The 19,513-nt window shown below is 44.3% G+C and overlaps 1 protein-coding gene across 1 annotated transcript in view; it reads right to left on the bottom strand.

Moving 5' to 3' along the window:
- The window catches only part of ccnc (cyclin C), a 42,899-nt gene extending 23,600 nt beyond the window's left edge, over window positions 1-19,299 (bottom strand). Inside the window, exons 1-7 of the mRNA XM_085997450.1 lie at window positions 19,047-19,299; window positions 15,431-15,537; window positions 14,783-14,867; window positions 12,080-12,149; window positions 10,475-10,526; window positions 7,807-7,862; window positions 4,395-4,430 (exon numbers count right to left, since the gene is read on the bottom strand). Of these exons, the coding sequence (XP_085853576.1) occupies window positions 4,395-4,430; window positions 7,807-7,862; window positions 10,475-10,526; window positions 12,080-12,149; window positions 14,783-14,867; window positions 15,431-15,537; window positions 19,047-19,078 (438 nt within the window). The 5' untranslated portion in view covers window positions 19,079-19,299. The remainder of the gene's footprint in view (window positions 1-4,394; window positions 4,431-7,806; window positions 7,863-10,474; window positions 10,527-12,079; window positions 12,150-14,782; window positions 14,868-15,430; window positions 15,538-19,046) is intronic.
- Between the last annotated feature and the right edge of the window lie 214 nt (window positions 19,300-19,513).

The raw sequence follows: 19,513 nt of genomic DNA on the forward strand, positions 1-19,513 counted from the left end.
GGACTGCAGGCAGCACGTAAAATTCATGCTGCCTGCCACTTTGCGTGATTGTCGAGTTCAGTCGAGCGCTGAACACACTGCTGAGTGGCTGAACACTCAGCAGGGGCCCAAGTTCGTGCGAGGCTAGCTCCAATTAAAGCTAGCCTGCACCACTTAAAGGCAGTCTGTACCTCTTAAAGAGGAGGTGCCTTCTGCCTGCAACAGGTGATGGAAGTGCTTGTGGAGGCTACTATCAGAAAAAGACAACAGACCAGAGAAAGGGCTCCAAATTCTCCGATGCAGCACTGGAGGCGTTGGTCCAGGAGGTCAACTCCAGGAGACAAGCGCTCCAGGCAACAGACAAGGCTGCAGTGGGAGCAGATAGCCAATTTGGTCAATGCTAGCAGTATAACAACGAGGACCTGGACTCAGTGCAGGGAGAAGTTTAATAACCTCACACGCGTGGTCAAGGTCAGTGAATTCATCTTCAAATGCCATATCCCACCATCTGCACCAGTAACCTCACACCCCCAGCACTTGCCTACCAACAATCTCTACCAAACACGACTCACACCCAACATTAATACAAAAGCAAAATATTGCAGATGCTGGAAATCTGAAATAAAAACAGAAAATGCTGGAAATACTCAACAGGTCAGGCAGCAGAGAGAAACAGTTACCGTTTTAGATCGATGACCTTTCGTCAGAACTTCTGACAAAAGGTCATCGACCTGAAACGTTAACTCTGTTTCTCTCTCTACAGATGCTGCCTGACCTGTTGAGTATTTCCAGCATTTTCTGTTTTTATTTCACACCTAACATTCACAGCTTTACCTCACACGCACACACTTACCACTGCTGCAAGCCTCACACCCATACCTCACAGCTTGAACACACGGTCAGCTATTCAACCATGACAGCCACATCACACCACACTCACTGACACACTTCCCTTTCTCTTGCGGGAAAAGGTGGCGCATAACAGACAACAGCAGACTTTAACCGGCAGGGGACAGGTTTGCCTGCATCACCTCACCCCCTTGGAGGAGACGGTGCTGGCCACTCTTGGCAGGGGCATGGTTGAGCCCGTGGCCAGCAGCGGGGCTGAAGAAATACAAGATGCCGGTATCCTCATATGTTATCCTCTTTCTCACATCCCACTTCCCCATATCCCACAATTTCTTCCGATTTACAATCTGCACATGGTGTAAGCATGCACCTCTTGCTTTCCCCCACTCCCCTCACCTCAACCCTACCCTTGTGCCTTTCTCATTTCAGACACCCAAGAAATTCAGCATGCCCAGCTAGTGGTCGCACAACAAGGAGAGGAGAGTCAAGAAGAAGAAACATTGTCACTCGATTTCACTCCCAGCCACCAGGTCAGACACTGACACTCCTCGTACCTTGGATAGGTTAGACGCAGGATCTGCACGTAATGAGACACGGGACACGAGTGGCCTGCAGCCGGGGCAAGGAGAAAGGGTAGCTCAGGTGTCAGCTCCCCAGAGGGCAAGGTCGCACACAAGTTCTGCTGCACAGGACACAGATGAAGACCTCGATGAAGTGGCCTACAGAAGAACGCTGATGGGTATGCCTAATGAAATTGGTGCATTGGCAGGCCTGCCAGAAAGCCTGAATGCAATGCCAAAGAGCATGGAGAAGTCCAGCTCCAGCCTTACACAGGGCTTTGGGCAGAGCTTGGAGCCCATCCTTTCCAGCCTGGAAGGGCTAGGCAGATCCATTAATGAACTTGCAGACCCAACCATCATGCAGCGTCTGATGGCTGATGTCTCAACTTCCATTGTAGCACAAGCCACCCAACATCAGAGTGCTGCAATGGAAGCTCATGAAGTCATGCAAGCACATACTGCTGCCATCATGGCTGGGTTTACCAGTGTTGAAAGGAGCCTGCAGGGTGTCACAGCAGTCCAGTAGTCTGTACTCCAGCAGATCACTTGGATTGCTGAGGATCTGCCCCTAGGGAGTGGCAATGGATTCATGGAGGACAACCTTGCTGTCCTCTCATGATTCGTCCTCCCACCACTGCCACTCCGCCAGTGCTCTTGCTGTTGCGCGTCAGCTAGCCAGCCCAAACTGCTGCCGCCCATGCAGAGGTGGTGCAGTCCAAAGTCGAGCCTATTAGACTTAGAGATCCTCGAGGCTATCCTGCAAGGCCATCTGCAGTCTCCCCCAATAAAAGTCAGCAGCCTTCCACCAGCCATGCTGCAGCCACTGGAGTAGCACTGCATAGGAGCACTAGGATAGACAAAGGCACAAGCAAGACAGTCACTAAGGGAAAGCACAAGGGTGATTAGTTGAATTTTTGATGTACAGGAAACTCTCTTTTTACCGGCACCTAAATAACCAGAAATCTCTCTTAACCGGCAAAATTCAGGAGTAGGTTCAGGTAAGTTTTACTTCGTATTAGTGGAAGTGTAACCGGGGTTCCTGGATCTGTGGCCGTGTAACCGGGGTTCCTGCACCTGTTGCCATGCAACAGGGACGCCTGGATCTGTGGCCGTGTATGGGGCTTTCGTACCTTAGTAAGTATACCTCTCTGTAATCCGGACTTTTTGATCAACCGGCACCACGCCGGTCCCGTCGGTGCCGGATAAAAAAAGAGTTTGTTGGATGGATACATGGATAAAGTTTGATTCGAAAGTTTGCTTTGTGGTGGCTTTTATTTCAACTTTGCGGCCAAGGGGACGCTGTGATGGTCAGTAACAGAGAGAAGGTAAGGTGTGGGACTAATGTTGAATGGGAAATTGGGGTTGCATTCACTGGTACCGCAGGCAGATGATTCGATCCCGGATATCCCGGCCAGAAAAGGGCTGTCTGGGTTGTCTCCTCCTCCTCCTGTGCTGGTGGCCATATCCCTGGTGGCAAAGGGCTGTGCCCTCACAATGGCCAAGTTGTGGAGGATACAGCAGACTACAATGAATCGGGACACGCGCTCTGGTGAGTACTGTAGGCCTCCTCCAGAGCAGTCCAGGCAGCGGAAGCATTGTTTAAGGACGTCAATGGTCTGTTCTATGATGTTTCGTGTGGCAGCATGGCTCTCGTTGTACACGTGCTGCCCACATATGGTTGGGTTGCAGAGTGGAGTCATGAGCCAGGTGGCCAAGGGATAGCCCTTGTCGCCCAGTAGCCACTCTCTGGTTTGTCTTGGTGGCTCAAAGACTGAGGGAACAGCGGACTGGCACAGAATAAAAGCATCATGACTGTTGCCAGGATGATATGTTGAGCATGGTCGCACACCAACTACACATTGAGTGAGTTGTAACCTTTGTGGTTGCAGGATAACTCAGCTTTTATATACAGTGCCCGCAAAGCACATGCTTGCAGTCGATGGCGCCCTGCACCATGGGAAAGTCTGCTATCCTGGCAAAGCCACGTGCACGTTCCGTCTGCTTCTCTCTGGTCAGAGAGAAGCAGATGAAGTCCCCTCTCCTGGCATAAAGAGCGTCTGTCACCTCTCATGCAGTGGACAGCGAACTGCAAGATGTTACAGATGTTGCCCGCTCCAGCCTGGAAGGATCTGGATGCAAAGAAATTTAGGACCATGGCCATCTTCACAGCCACTGGCAGCGCTGTCCTTGCCCTGGTATGAGGCTGCAGGTCTGGTTGCAAGAGGTGGCAGAGTTCTGTGAGCACCTCCTTCGTAAAGCGCAGGCGCCTCACACACTGCTCCTGGCTCAGGCTGAGGTAACAGAATTGCTTTCAGAAGACTCTAGGCAGGTAAACCTCCTGCTGAGAGCCTTTCTCCCCTTCCTCCCCCTGCGAGCAGCTTGTCCTCTTCTTTGCTGCCTCTGCTCCATCTCTCTGTCATGCTGCAGGCCAAGGGGATAACAACTAGAGCACCCATGACTGGGAGCAAGTGGTCTGACCAGAATCCTTGAATTCAGAAGCAAGGCCTTCTCCACTTGTAGCACCAGTTCCTGTCACCTCACCAACTTTAAATAACTCTAGAAAGCTGCAAACACTTCCACAAACTTACAAAGCAAGTTACCTGAAAGTTGTTGCTGATCCCTTTAAATATCACTAGTGGGCAGTCCTTCCTGCTGCTGAACACCGCAGGACGTTAGTTCCAGCGACGACGACGAAAATGGCAGTGCTGGCGTCAAATCAGCATTGCACGCTGATTGACATCACAATCTGCCTACTTACCATACTTCCAGCCCACGCTCCTAAAGGTGCCCTACAGCCCTCACCAAGATGGCGACCGGTGCGGACAGCACTAGAAGTGTGAGCGCACTGCTCGGACACAATTCTAGACCCAATTCGGCACCCGTAGCGCCCAAACAATGGGCACTACGTAACCAAATTTCTAGGCCTGGGTGTTTGAAATAAGGAAGTGGTCTATATTCCAGAGCTAACATCCCTTGATGAATATAAAAAAAGGCCAAAGCACTTACCATTAACTCTAACAAATAAAATTCACATTCCAATATCTGTAAAACATTAAATAAAAGTTTCCAATTAGTAAAAGCACTTTAGCAAAGTGAGAAATATTTAATTTATTTAGAGATTCTATAAATAGATGCTTTTAAATGCCTTGACGATTGGTGCCTCTCTGTAGGACACACACACACACACACACACACACACACACACACACACTTGTTGACAGAGACCTGGGAGCAGGTAATATGCCAACACTCTTGTTAGTGTAACTGTATACACCCCAGGCAGACCTAAAAGAATGGAGAGAAAATAATTCACAAATTAAAGATATCTAATTTTTCTATCTTCATTTTAAGAATTATTTTGGCAATGGAAAACTGAACAAATCAAATCCTGCACACCAAATGACTAGACCAAGAACAAACATAGCCAATGAAGTACTTTTGAAGTGGAGTCATTGTTGTAATGTGGGAAACGCGGCAGCCAATTAGCGCACAGCAATGTGATAATGACCAGATAATCTGTTTTTTTTGTTATGTTGGTTGAGGGAAGGAGAATTAAAATGGCGAGCAACTGGAAACTCAGGGTCCAGCTTGCGGACTGACCAGAAGTATTCAGCAAAGCGGTCACCCAATCTGCGTTTGGTTTCCCCAATGTGAGGAGACCGCATCATGAGCAGCGAGTACAGTATACTAAAGTCGGATCAGCCATGATCATATTGGATCAGCCATGATCAGATTGAATGGCAGAGCAGGCTCGAAGGGCCGAATGGCCTACTCCTGCTCCTATTTTTTTTTCTAAATTGAAAGAAGTACAAGCAAATCACTGTTTCACCTGGAAGGAGTGTTTGGGGCCCTGGATGGTGTGAAGGGAGGAGGTGAAAGATCAGATGTTGCATCTCCTGCGCTTGCATGGGAAGGTGCAGTGGGAAAGGGAGTGGGTCAGGGTGTCGCGGAGGGAGCAGTCCCTTCGAAATGCTGAGAGAGGGGAGGGGAAGATGTGTTTGGTATGGGATCACACTGGAAATGGCAGCGGATGATCCATTGAATGTAGAGGCTGGTGGGGTGGAAGGTGAGGACAAGGGTACCCTACTTTGGTGGAGGGAGGGGAAGGGGAGGGAGTAGAAATGCAGGAAATGGGACGGACACAGTCGAGGGCCCTGTCAACCATGGTAGAGGGGAATCATCGGTTGAGGAAAAAGGAAGAAATATCGGAAGCACTGGTGTGGAAAATGGTATCGTCAGAACAGATGCAACGGAGATAGAGAAACTGGGAGAATGGAATAAAGTCCTTACAGGAAGCAGAGTGGGAGGAAGTGTAGTCCAGGGAGCTGTGGGAGTCAATGGGCTTATAGTAGATATTGGTTGACAGTCTATCCCCAGAAATGAAGATAGAGAAGTCGAGGAAGGGAAGGGAAGAGTCAGATGGACCATGTGAAGGCGAGAGAGGGGTGGAAATTGGAAGTAAAGTTGATGACATTTTCCAGTTCATGATGAGACCGATACAGTCATCAATGTACCGGAAAAATGTGACCTGTGTAGGACTGGAACAAAGAATGTTTCACATATCCCACGAAAAAGCAGGCATAGCTAGGATCCATATGGGTTCCCATAGCAACACCTTTCATTTGGAGGAAGTGAGTGGAGTCAAAGGAAAAGTTATTCAATGTGAGAACAAGTTCAGCCAGGCGGAGAAGGGTGTTGGTCGACGGTTGGGCCTCTGTTCAAGAAAGAAGCGGAGGGCCTGCAGGCCATCCTGGTGGGGGATGGAGGTGCAGAAGGACTGAATGCCCAAAGTAAAAAGACAGTTAGGGCTAAGAAACTGTTAAAGTGGTGGAGAGCGTTGGAAGAGTTGCGGATAGGTGGGAAGAGACTGGACAAGGGGAGAAAAACAGTCTAGATACGAAGAAATAACTTCCGTGGGGCAAGATCAGGCTGAAACGATGTGTCTACCAAGGCAGTCCTGTTTGTGGATCTTGGGAAGAAGGTAGAAGCGGGCTGTATGGGGTTGGGGGACTATAAGGCTGGAAGCCGTGGGGTGGGGCGATCTCCAGAGGAGAGGAAGTCTGGGAAACGATGGCTTCATGTTCAGTCGTGGGGTCATGGTCATGGGGAGGTAGGAGGAGGTGTCGGAGAGTTGGCGTTCAGCTTCCACAAGGTAGAGGTTGGTTCGCCAAACAACAACAGCACCACCCTTGTCAGCAGGTTTAGTGACAATGTTAGGGTTGAACCTGAGAGAATGGAGTGCTGCAATTTCAGAGGGTGGTAGGTTAGAGTGAGTGAGCGGAGTAGAAAAATCGAGATGACCGATGTCACACCAGCAGTTTCCAATGAAAAGATCTAGAGAGGGTAAGAGGGAGGGGTCCAGGTGAAATGAGAATTCTGGAGACAGGTGAAAGGGTCTGTTGTTCAGAGGGACGACTCCTAGCCAAAGAAGTGGGCGTGGAGGCGAAGGCGACGGAAGAACAGCTCAGCGTCGTGCTGAACTCAAAATTCATTGAGGTGGAGCGTAAGGGGATGAAGCAGAGGCCTTTGCTGTGGACTGATTGTTCAAGGTCAGAGAGGGGAAGGTCAGAGGAAATAGTGAAAACACGGCAAAGGGAGAGATTGGAAGGAGGGACGGGGATCAGAGGAAAGTGAAGGAGTAGAAGGATCGGGGGGGGGGGGGGCGCGTTGGTATTTTAAGAGTTGTTGAAGCTTGTGGTCCTTGACACCTAAAAAGAAGAAAAAAAGTTTTTTGTTAAAGCACCGGGTGAGGCGAGGGATGAAATGAAACTGCGGACCAGGACAACTCTGAAATAGATTGAGTCGGTGATGCTGACGAGAGCTATGAACATTTACCTTGCATTATTGGAAATGAACTGCCGTAAGAATGCAGCAGGTGTTTTACAACCAACTGAATAAAAATTAAAAATTGAGCAATATTGGACAAGGGCTTCCTTATTAAAGGCAACAAGAATTTTAAAGTTTGAAGACACACTTTGCAATGCAAAGTTATAGTTGACAATATAATCTAAATGGAGTGTTGAAAGTAGAGAAAATTGAATGCTAAAATTTGTGGTGCTGAAATGTCTGTAGAGCTTGGGCTTTTCACATCATTACACCAGTGTCTCAGATAGGAATTCATGACTTAACAAATACATCTTAAATATGCAAGGGTGCCCAACCTCAAATTCTCCATCTTGTTAATATAATTAATTGCTCTGAAGCATGAAAGGCATGTAACAACCTCCTACAATATTTTGGACATGTTGAAACCCACCCAAAATGAATCACCACTTCAATGCTCAGCCAAAGGGACGGGATTACTGATAAAGTGAAGCCTCCAGAAGATCAGCTCCATTTCGGCAAGTATCACTGAAATGACCAAGGATCCAATGAGTAATTATACTCCATTAAAAACAAGGAAAAAACTAATACTTACATGGTTCATTCTGTAGGGAAATTCCTTAGGAAATGCATAAGAAAACCTGGTTTTCACTACATTGTAAAAGAAAGGTGACAAATTAAAAATTAACAAAACTCCAGTCCAACAGTATATATATATATGATGAATATATGTAGCATACTTGTTCTCTTTAGCTTTTCTCTATTCACAAATGACAATATTTGATGAAGCAGATTCCTAGGAAACTACATTATTCCACAGCATGGAATACAGTAGTCCAAGTAACATGAACTTATTTTTTTTCAGAAAACATAAAAGGTCTTTAGTCAATTATTCCTCTTATTATATCAGCTCAAAATTACCAGGTTAGTTGACTCCACCATAGAGCGAACAAGCTAAAGCGTCAAACATTTCTGTACTGCAAACAAGCAACATAGATGAACCAAAATACTGATCCATGCGAATAGTTTCAAATTTATGGAATATATAATATTTTTAAAAACAATTCCATAATAATGCAGTTACTCCAACTACTTTACCACTAGCTACTGACAGTTTAAAAATGCATTAAGCATCTGTGCACACTCTCAACATGACTGACCCCAAACATTGTCAACAGTGGACAAATCTCCATATACTAGCCAATTCAAAGCTGACTCACAAACCAATATGTACAGCCTGTAACAAAATTAGTCAAAGGCCTTCTAAACAGAACAGACCCAAACAAACTTCCACAAAGGCTGCCAGGAACTCTCGCATCTTAACCATACTCTTGGACAACCAGACTGCAACTGATTTTTAACATCTCATTGCAGCAGTCTGTTGTACCAGTGTGCTTCAAGGAAACAACCATTGTGCCGTTACCTAAGAAGACCAAGGTAACAGGCCTCAATGACTATCATCCCGTGGCTCTAACATCCATAGCCATGAAGTGCCTGGAAAAGCTGGTCATGACACACATAAGCAGCATCATATCCGATTCCTTGGACCCGTTCCAGTTCGCATATAGGGCGAACAGGTCTGTAGACGATGCCATCTCCCTAACACTACACACTGCCCTGGAACACCTAGACAAGAGGGGCACTTACATCAGACTGTTGTTCATTGACTACAGTTCTGCATTTAATACTATTATTCCCTCCAAGCTGGTCCTGAAACTGAGGAACCTAGGCCTGGGCACCCCCATCTGCAATTGGATTCTGGATTTCCTGACTGGTAGGCCTCAAGTGGTGAAAATAGGGAACAACACCTCATCCACTCTGGTCCTCAACACCGGAGCGCCACAAGGCTGCTGCCTCAGTCCTTGGCTGTACTCTCTGTTTACACATGACTGTACAGCCATACACAGCAATAACCGGATTATCAAGTTTGCCGACGACACCACAGTAATTGGCCTGATAAGCAACGATGACGAGACTGAGTACAGAGATGAGATAGTCCAGCTGATGAGATGGTGCAATGACAACAACCTTGCCCTGAACGTTGGCAACACTAAGGAGCTCATCGTGGACTTCAGAAGCCACCGAGGGAACCATCGCCCCATCAGCATAGACAGGACACCAGTGGAAGTTGTCAGTTGCTTCCGATTCCTGGGACTGCAGATCTCTGATGACCTGGCCTGGAACCATAATACTGAGGCTATGCTGAAGAAGGCACACCAGCGCCTTTACCCTTTACGGTGCCTGAGGAAATGCGGCATAAGCACACAGTGGCTTGTGAATTTTTACCGCGGCACCATAGTGTCTTGACGAGTGGTGTCAATGTGTGGTATGGTAACACCACTGCACAGAACAAGAAAGCCATCCAGAGAGTTGTGAATACGGCAGAAAAGATCATCGGGTGTGCACTTCCGTCCATAGAGGAGATCTTCCAGACCAGGTGCTGGAACAAGGCCTGCTCCATCATCCAGGACCCCAATCACCCTGGGCACAAACTGTTCTCCCTCCTGCGGTCCAGACGTCGGTACCGCAGCATCCGAACCAGGACCAGCAGGTTTAAGAACAGTTTCTATCCACAGGCAGTGCGCCTACTGAACTGCTAATCGCACTGCCCCATATATTATAGTTATATGTTTATGTAAATATATATATTATACTTATATTACCATATATTTATCATATTACATTACTATTATTTCCAGTGGTAATTGAGGCTTTTTTGCACTATTCATCATATCCTGCAACTTGGACTGTTATTGCTATACTTTTTGCTTATTTGCTTATTGTTTTTATTTATACTTGTTTTTATTTTTTTGCTTTTATATTTATATGCTTGTATTGTGGGAGTGAGTGGGGAGTAAGCATTCCATTGTACTAGTTACATATGGCAATAAAATGATCTATCTAATGTCACAAGTACCGTGATGACAACGGGCCATAAGCATTCTGTGTGCTTCAGCTTACAAATATTCAACAAGAGAGTTTAAAAATTTGTCTCAAAATGCAAGTCCCTTTTGAAATTTTAACTGTACCATCTATAAATTGAACAAATATGTATATGAAACTGTTGACCACCACATGTATTCCATTTGTGAAGAAGCCTTCACAGCTCATTCGTGATTACTGTTCATAAGTTATGCAATTTCCCTCACTCATGCAATAAACAGAATTCAACAACTTCATATACAGTATCTTCTGTAAATCTTGTTAACTGCGTGGTTATAAAATCAGAATTTTTAGTTAACAGAAAAAACCTTTGTACTCACACACTGAAGTTGAAGCTGAAATCAAACGTGTGTTTGAGACAACACCAAATTCCTAAACACAAAAAGTAGATTATAGCAGGCAGTTATGTTCAATACAACATAACAAAGAGAGCAATAAATTCATTTGGATGCTTTAGTTTAGTTTCAGTACCTCAAAAATTAGGGTTGTGAACATATACAGATTAAACTTTAAATTTCCTCTCCTAAATATGGTTGAAATCAAGTCTTATCAGATTAATTGCATCAGCATAAATTTACAGAACAGGAGTAATCAATTCTTCCTCGATAATTAAAGCTCCCTATATTTATCAGTATCAGCTGTAGTTTATTGCAAGAATATAAACTGATCATTCAAAAACTGCAGCAACAACATCACAGTCATTAATCTTTCAAAGCAGATGCCATATGCAAAAGAACATTCTAGCAGGTATTTACTATGATATCCAGGGGAAAAAATCCTAAAAAAGTACAAGAGCACAGAGATCAACTAACCAATAAACCTTGTAAGGAATATTAATCAAAAGGCACCAGACAAATCCTAACCCCTTCACCTTAATCCCTCATCAAAGAACTATCTGGAACTCACAGTCCACATCTAGAGAAGTACCACTGGGAATTTCTTCGGGGAGTGGTTGGGGTTCTCCTGCTTGGCCAGCGTAACTTTGGTAGAAGATCACCAGAAATCCCGTTTGTTCATCTATCCAGAGTTCCCACTGATCTTCCACGGCAGCCAATCAAGAGAAACCCGGAGGAAATTCCTGAACATCATTTTATGTCTTACGATTCTCAAACTAAATTCCTCCAATAGCACTTCAACCACTCTGACATACACCTCTTTGCAAGGATTCTTTTATTTGGTGACAATAATTAGAAAAGCACTTATTAATGAGCAATTTTTTAAATTACTCCAGGAAAGCTTGGTCTGCTCTTTAGTTGTAAAAACTTTCACTTTTTCTGGCTTTAAATAAGTGCAAAACAGTACACGGCAACAATGGCTTTGTTTTAGATCATCCCAAACACTTGTCAACGTAACTTTCCATTCAACATTGACAAACCTAGATGTAACTAGTGCCCGACACTAATTGGAACCAGCTGCTAACTGTGAAAGATCCTTTTATCCTTGCAGTGCTGTCTTGAGTACTCATGGTTCTTAGCATTAACTCTTGTCTATTTTCCCAGAGTTCAGTAGCATTTATTTTCCCAGAGTTCAGTAGCATTGTTACAAACAACATTTTTGGACATCTTTGGATATTTTTAGGGCTCCTGAGTCACTTGTCCTACAAAGGAATAGAACTGCTCCCCAAAAACACAACAATGTGTTAATTTCACCTCAAGGTTCAGAATTGTTAGAAACCACTTCAGTTTCATCTCAAAGTTTACATCATTCGAAACCCTCCACAAATTAGTGCCATATAATCACTCCTGGGTTATAAATAATTCCCCATGAATTTTCTAAGAAATGTGTATATTCATAATCTGTTTGAACAAAAATGTACCTCAATAAAATCCTCACTAGAACTAGTAACTCAGGTGATGAGGTTCCACTATCTGAATTATCTATAATCAGAAGCTGGATCACACTATAATAGTATTATTTGAAAATACCTCTACTTTTGATGCTAAAAATACACAAGTTGGAGCCATCAGTACTGGATCTATACTCTTCAGTGAATATCTGAAATGGTAAAAAGAAAGTCTCAATAACAGTTCACTCACCATAATGCAGCAAAAATATTTTTTCTCAGTTTTAATTGACAATTCAACTTTCTATTGATAAACCCAGCTGCAGTATTGTGTCCAATTCTGGACACCACACTTTAGGATGGACATGAGGGCTTTGGAGAGGGTACCGAAGAGATTTACTAAAATGGTTCCAGGGATGAGGGATTACAGTTACGTAGATAGACTGGAGAAGCTGGGGTTGTTCTCCTTATAGCAGAGAAGGCCAAGAGGAGATTTGATAGGTGTTTAAAGTCATGAATAGTTTAGGTAGAGTTAACAACAACAACTTGTATTTATATTGCGCCTTTAATGTAGTAAAATGTCCCAAGGCGCTTCACAGGAGTATTAAAAGACAAAAAATTTGACACGAGCCAAATAAGGAGAAATTAGGGCAGGTGACCAAAAGCTTGGTCAAAGAGGTAGGTTTTAAGGAGCGTCTTAAAGGAGGAAAGAGAAGTAGTGAGATGGAGAGGTTTAGGGAGGGATTTCCAGAGTTTAGGGCCTAGGCAGCTGAAGGAATGGCCACCAGTGGTTGAGCGATTATAATCAGGGATTTTCAACAGGGCAGAATTAGAGGAGCGCAGATATCTCAGGGGGTTGTGGGGCTGGAGGAGATTACAGAGATAGGGAAGGGTGAGGCCCTGCAGGGATTTGAAAAAGGATGAGAATTTTGAAATCGAGGCATTGCTTAACCGGGAGCCAATATAGGTCAGCGAGCACAGCGGTGATGGGTGAACGGGTCTTGGTGCAAATTTGGACGTGGGCAGATTTTGGATGACCTCAATTTTATAGAGGGTAGAACTGGGAGGCCGACCAGGAGTACATTGAAATAGTCAAGTCTAGAGATAACAGAGGCATGGATGAGAGTTTCAGTGCAGATGAGCCGAGGCAGAATCGGGCGATGTCCCAGAGGTGGAAATAGGTGGTCTTAGTGATGGCGCGGATATGTGGTTGGAAATTCATATCAGGGTCAAATATGACACCAAGGTTGAAAACAGTCTGGTTCAGCCTCAGACAGTGCCAGAGAGAGGGATAGAGTCGGTGGCTAGGGAACAGAGTTTGGGGCGGGGACCGAAGACCATGGTTTCGGTCTTCCCAATATTTAGTTGGAGGAAATATCTGCTTATCCAGTACTGGATGTCGCACAAGCAGTCTGACAATTTAGGAGACAGTGGAGGGGTCGAGAGAGGTGGTGTTGAGGTAGAGCTGGGCGTCGTCAGCATACATGCTGTTTCCAATGGCTGAAGGGTTGATAACGAGAGGGCACAGACTTATGGTGATTGGCAATAGAACCAGAGGGGACACGAGGGAAAACTTTTTTATGCAACGAGTGGTTAGGATTTTGAATGCACTACCTGATAGGTGGATACAGATTCAATAGTAGCCTTCAAAAAGGAATTGGATAAATACTTGAAGGAGAAAAAATTGCAGGGATATGGGGAAAGAGCGGGGCAGTGGGCCTAACTGGATTGCTGTTCAAAAGAGCCAGTACAGACTTGATGAGCCGAATGGCCTTCTTCTGTGCTGTACTATTCTATGATTCTATAAAGCTACAGTATATCCCAGAATGTAGTGCCTTCCGATGAGACATTAAATCATGGCTCTTTTTTGGCCTCTCCAGCAGTCCAATGGCACTTTTAGAAAAAGTGCAGGGGAATTCTCCCGATGTTGTGGGCAACATTTATTCCTCAAGCAACACATTTTCTGGTTATTTATCTAATTTCTGTTTGTGGGACCTTGTTATATGCAAATTGGCTACCGCGTTTCCCTATATTACAACAGTGACTGCACTTCAAAAGTACTTCATTGGCTGTGAAGCGTTTTGGGATGTCCTGAAGTCATAAAAGATGCTATATAAATGCATCTACTTTCTATGTATGTGATGTCTTAAGTGTTTATCTAATAATTCAGAAACACTGTCCTTTCAATTATATCTGGTTTGTTTATAGTTTGTATTTAATGGAAAAGTGATATTTTTGTTAAAAAGAACTTGTATAGACCCTGATTTAAAATTAATGGAACACTGTCTAATTCTATTTATAGATCTCTAGTAAAATAAAATAAAAACATTTATAGATTGCAAAGAACATAACTATACCAAAGTCAGTAAAACCATAATTTATCCACATCCCTTGTTCAATCAATTGGCTAGATTAGGGAATATATAAAATAAAAGTAGTCACCCATCTGGAACAGAATATCAGATATGAGGCAATGATTTTATCACTGTACACAACTGAGAGTTTACACCGAAATAAATAATGCACAAGACGACTACATGTATATTGATTTGCAGTACCCACCATGTGAAAGCTAACACATGTATTACAAAGAAGCCACGTCCCATTTGTACCCCATTTAAGTGTCTGCTGCAGCTATGCCAGACAAACATCACTAACACAACTTGCAGTGCTCTTAAATATTTGTGCCTTTGTTGCAGGTCTACAATGTATACATGTAATGGAATGAGCAACAAGACGTATGCAAGTCTTAGTACCAAATGTCAATGGTCTGTCTTGTTCCAGTAGGTACTGTATACAGATGGAACAGTTTAATGTAAAAATATTATTTAAAAAAACATCTTACCTGGCATAGAATCTCTTGAAGTAGACTGTTGCAGTTGCAATAACCTGCTGCCTCAGTTTGAGGTGTTCCCCTAGGGCTTGGATTACTATTGGTAAGACAAGAAGAAATGTTTATTTACCCTTTAGTGATATACATAATTTATTAAATTGAGATGGGACAAAACCATACACCTTAACCTAGCTCTTGACTTTTATTTGTCACAGTAGTCACAAGATGTAAAATTTACAATGATGTTTTTTGAAGTCAATAACTGTAGTAGTACTCTCTGGCCTACATCTACAATTTCCCAGTTGGTGTAACTTAATGTTGTCCTGTTTACCCCCTCCCCATCTCCATCACTTTTAAAGCATACTGCACACTATATTGTATACATGTGGTTAATAAAGGGCTGCATTTCAGTGTTCTGTCCATGGAAATTGAAAGATCTGGTGTGAGAAAGTTATAGTGGCTATAACCCACAGATCTGAAATTTGGCTGAAAATATCAGGCCTGTTAAATGTTAGCAAAAAAAATTTGAAACTAGGGAAATCTTTCACCGTATTCCCAAAATAAGGCAATAATGTTCCTCGGAAAGAAAAAAAAATTGCTTTTCTCACACAGCCTCTCCCTTTAGCAACAATTGATAGAAACACTGGTGAACAAAATTACCATTAGCAAAAAATATTTGCAATTTCCAATATTCTTCTTCTGTCAGGAACTTTAAGTCTTTCTGCCGCTCCTTCATGACATCTTGTTTATCAAGGATCCACTGTAAACTGACACAGAACAAACACAGAATTGGCACAGCATGATAAGTGGCAGTGTGTTGCACAGAAGACACATTACAAGTTTAAGAGTTACAAGTTAATTTCATAAGGAGTTCAGAAAGTTTATCGTGATCAACTAAACCCTGGGATAGGTTACTGCCTTATAATGAATAGCATGCACTGGAGGATTTTACAATATATATAGGTGGAGTGTTTTTGTTCCATTTTTGCACTACTTATCTTCTTTTCAGGCAGTGGTGTCACAATGAAACTGATGGGCAATCTACCGTCAATTCTACGATTTAAACTGAAGGGGCAATCAGGTTTTATTTCACTGCATTAAGAGGAATAGTGTACTCTAGATACAATGAAACGGTTTGACCAAGCAAACTGCTCAAGCTTTTCTCTCGTAGTTTTACAGAAATATCATTCAATTATCAATCAATGGAAATCAGGTTTTGTGAATACAATCGGCTTGCTGCAGCTTTTCTTTTCTCACAAGGAGTGTTTCACCTTCATCTGCCTCTCCATCCAGCAGACTGGCTGACAGCCGAGAGTCCAAGCAACCAAAGGACTGCTCTCCACTCTTTGGCTGGCAGTCAAGCCCACCTACCGCATAAGCCTTTTTAGATTTAAACAATGACTATAATAGAATGGATTTTCTCAGTTCTTACATAAATACAACTCCACTAACTACGGTTGTAGAGTTCACGAGGGCAATAAAATATACCTCGTTCCTTAAAATATATTCCTACGCATACTTATGAGCTACCTCCTAGATCTGATATAAATACTTAATAAACAGTATTCATGTCCCTAAAACCTCAAAAATATGAGCACGACAAAAATCCAAAACTCACTATTCGATAGAACCTCAAAAATAACATCACTCACCAACATATCATTTTGGTGCAATAGCAAAATACTGCAGATGCTGGAAATCTGAAATAACAACAGAAAATGCTGGAAATACTCAGCAGGCCAGGCAGCATCCGTGGAGAGAGAAACAGAGTTAACGTTTCAGGTCTGGGACTCTTCATCAGAACTGGAAAAAGCTGCAGATGTAAGAGATATTAAGCAGGTGCAGAGACGGGGGTGGGGTTTAGGAGGGGAGGAAGGAATTGAAAGAACAAACTGTGCTTATGTAAGAGGCAGGAAAGAGAAAATGTTGCAAATGGGAATGGCAAAATAATACAGCATGAAAAATGGGGGCAGGGGTTATTGTCTGAAATTGTTGAACTCGATATTGAGTCCAGAAGGCTGAAAAGTGCCTAATCGAAAGATGAGGTGCTGTTCCTCGAGCTTACGTTGAGCTTCATTGGAACAATGTAATAGGCCGAGGACAGAGAGATCAGAGTGGGAGCGAAGCGGTGAATTAAAGTGACAGGCGACCGGAAGCTCAGGGTCACCCTTACGGACTGAACGGAGGTGTTCCGCAAAGCGGTCGCCCAATCTGCGTTTGGTCTCCCCAATGTAGAGGAGACTGCATCGTGAGCAGCGAATACAATATATTAAATTGCAAGAAGTACAAGTAAATCGCTGTTTCACCTGGAAAGGGTGTTTGGGGCCCTGGACAGTGGGAAGGGAGGAGGTAAAAGGGCAGGTGTTGCATCTCATCTACATTGGGGAGACCAAACGCATATTGGGTGACCGCTTTGCGGAACACCTCCGTTCAGTCCGTAAGGTTGACCCTGAGCTTCCGGTCGCCTGTCACTTTAATTCTCCGCTTCGCTCCCACTCTGATCTCTCTGTCCTCGGCCTCTTACATTGTTCCAATGAAGCTCAACGTAAGCTCGAGGAACAGCACCTCATCTTTCGATTAGGCACTTTGCAGCCTTCCAGACTCCATCAAGTTCAACAATTTCAGACAATAACCCCTGCCCCCATTTTTCATGCTGTATTATTTTTCCATTCCCATTTGGAACATTTTATCTTTCCTGCCTCTTACATGAGCAGTTTGCTCTTTCAATTCCTTCCTCCCCATCTAAACCGCCCCCCACCCCCTGTCTCTGCACCTGCTTAATATGTTACATCTCCAGCTTTTATGAAGGGTCCCAGACCTGAAACGTTAACTCTGTTTCTCTCTCCACAGATGCTGCCTGGCCTGCTGAGTATTTCCAGCATTTTCTGTTGTTATATCATTTTGGTGTCTTGGGCAGATTGCAGCATTATGGGGCAAAAATTCAGTTTGTTTGTGCCTCCCGTTAGCACCTTAAGAGGGCGCTAATGGGCCGCAAAGCAACTAGCGCCCATGCGCGGCAATGTTTGCGCCGCTCACGAAATTAACTAGACATTTTGTGGCGGCGCTAAATGCTACCACCACAATCTCCTGCTCCGGCACATCGTGACGTCAGTCGAATGTGCAACGCCCCGGACCGGATATTGAGTGGTGCCCCCTGCCTTACTGGCTGCCGCTAGCAACGACAGGTTGAGGGGAGCGTTTTGCAGTCAGGAAGGGACTGGGGGAGCGCTATTTAAAGGCAACCGATTCCTGCCTTTTTTTGTTGGTGACATTTTTGCACCATGCTTTCTGAGAGAGAGAGAGAGAGAGAGACTTCTGGAGAGATTCAACGCTGTGTAAAGGAGTTTTGGGTACTGAGCAGCACTTTGCAGGTTCATTTTGATTTGCCCTTCCTTGTATCGATTTAGAAGAGACTGTGGGGGCTGCACTCTGAGCTCTTTCCCTGGGTCTCTCCATTGTTCTTCCAGCAGATTTGATGTACAGGTCTCTCCAGGCCGAGATTCAAGGCTGCAATGAGCAGGATGTGGATGCATAGCAAGATCAACCCTCCCCTTTAAGAACTGGCCGGCGCCAGTGTGTCTGTGTTCCATTGCTGACTGACATCACATGAGCTTCGCCAGCGCTCTGAGGTAGCGCCTCGCTCCTCGGCCTTTGTGCCTTAAGACAGGTGTGTAGCGCTCCAATTACCTCCAGGGGCGATAAAAGCCAAGTTTGCAGTCAGAGGCGATAATTAGCACCAGGCGCTAATCTTTGTGCCCGGCCGATAATTGCACCCCAAATGGGGCGATACTGAATTTCTCCCCCGAAGACTTTACAGCCACAACTGCCTCCTATGGTCCCACTATATCAGTTGATTAAGGTAACATTTCAATTACATTTTAAAACAAACTAGATTTTTAGAACACCATTATAAATATATAGTTATTATAAATTGGTCTTGTTATTTCTCGACAACCGCCGCCCCCCCCCCAAAATATAAAACAAGAAATTAACCTGCTCTCATCTGTTCAAGTTCTTACATAGTCTCTCCCCGGGAAAATGGTTTTAATATTAATTTGAGGCTGATTCCGTTTGTTTGAAGATACTAGAAGAGGAGGAAAGGCCACGGTTTAATCCGAGAGCCACCACAACAGGAATAACGCTGCGCAAAGGAAGCGCACAACCTGCAGTTTGAAATAAGATGTGAGCAACTTTGGAAATAATTCTCTAGAATCCTCTTCTTCCACATCTTTGTGTTTGGGCCTCACACTCCGAGCCCCTGAGATCAAACACTCACTAGTGCGAGCTCTGCCAGAAGTTCCCCGCCATCTCCTCGCACCCAGGGCCGGCAGGCAGGCAGGCCGGCCGGCTCACCTCCCGCTCCGCTCGGATCCTCCGGGTTTTCGCCGATTTCTTGGGGTTTTTTTCCCTCTAGTTTAAAAATTTTTTTGCAAAATGTAAATCCTAAATTTCCAGCCCTGCTCCCTCTGTAACACCGAAATGTTTCCGTCAAGCAACCCGGGGTCACGATGAAACTGCCCGGGTAAAAACCTTCCGGGGCAAGTTAGCGCTGCTGTAGAGAGAGAGAGAGAGAGAGAAAAGGAGGAGTGGAGGAACTCTGCTCTCCAACTCTCAGCTTTTCACCTTCAGGGAAGTCAGGGTTGATTATATGATACAAGCACACATTAGCTTTATTTTACAAAAAAAAGTAAAATCAAGAATAATAGTTGATTGGCTGAGGGCAATAATGTATTGAGATTTTTT

This window comes from Somniosus microcephalus, chromosome 9, assembly GCF_052327205.1.
Source record: "Somniosus microcephalus isolate GS21.2 chromosome 9, FLI_Smic_1.0, whole genome shotgun sequence".
Lineage (NCBI taxonomy): Eukaryota > Metazoa > Chordata > Chondrichthyes > Squaliformes > Somniosidae > Somniosus > Somniosus microcephalus.